At 55.1% G+C, this 769-nt stretch overlaps 1 protein-coding gene across 1 annotated transcript; it reads left to right on the top strand.

Moving 5' to 3' along the window:
- Positions 1–264: 264 nt before the first annotated feature.
- LOC109364655 (G-protein coupled receptor 42-like) lies at positions 265–765 on the top strand (the record flags this gene model as incomplete). Its single annotated transcript, XM_019611288.1, has 1 exon — positions 265–765. A coding segment is annotated over one exon (501 nt), but the record flags the coding sequence as incomplete, so codon positions are not given.
- Positions 766–769: the final 4 nt, after the last annotated feature.

Here is a 769-nt window from a genome sequence, read left to right as displayed (position 1 = left end):
CCCAGGACAGGGTGAGTGACTTTCTCTTCTTTCTCCAATATAAATGCTATTAGCCGAGCTCCTGGATATGGATCTATACCATCTGTATATCCATTGATTAAACTAAGCCCATAGCCCCATGACTTGACATATTGCCCCACCGCCCCATTTGTGCCCCATATCGCTGCCCCATGGCCCCATGACTCCATAGTCCAACCCATAGCTCTGATATCACCCCTTAGCCCCTCCTATAGCTCCAGTTTGATACCGTGTCCCATTCCATAGCATCAGTATGACACCATATCCTGCCCTACAGCTCTGTGTTCCTCAGCCCTGCAGCCTTCCTCTCGCCATGCTCCTCCTCACCATCCACGCGCTGACCTTCGCTGTGGGTTTCCTGCCAACATCATCACCTTCATCATCCTCCTCACCAAAATCCGATGTCACCGTCCTCATCCCCAGCTCACGGCTGCCGACCTCCTCCTCCTCCACCTCACCACCGCCGGCCTCCTTGTCCTCCTCTTCCTTGCCTTCAAGTTGGCTGAGGTGGCTGCCAACATGTTGTGGCCCTTCCCCAAAGCGCTCTGCCCCATAGCAAACTTCTGCTTCTACTCCAGCATCTACCTCAGCACTCTCTTTATGGCTGCCCTCAGTGTGGAGCGCTACTTTGGGGTCGTGTTCCCACACCGCTACAACCGGCGCCGGAGGTTATGGCGGACGATGGCCGCCAGCGCCGTCCTTTGGGTGGTGGCATTGTCCCATTGTTCCATCGTCTTTGTGGCAGAACATC

The sequence above is a fragment of the Meleagris gallopavo genome, unplaced genomic scaffold, assembly GCF_000146605.3.
Source record: "Meleagris gallopavo isolate NT-WF06-2002-E0010 breed Aviagen turkey brand Nicholas breeding stock unplaced genomic scaffold, Turkey_5.1 ChrUn_random_7180001885118, whole genome shotgun sequence".
NCBI lineage: Eukaryota > Metazoa > Chordata > Aves > Galliformes > Phasianidae > Meleagris > Meleagris gallopavo.
Note: the sequence above shows the minus strand (reverse complement) of the source record. Positions and strands in the feature narration are given on the sequence as shown.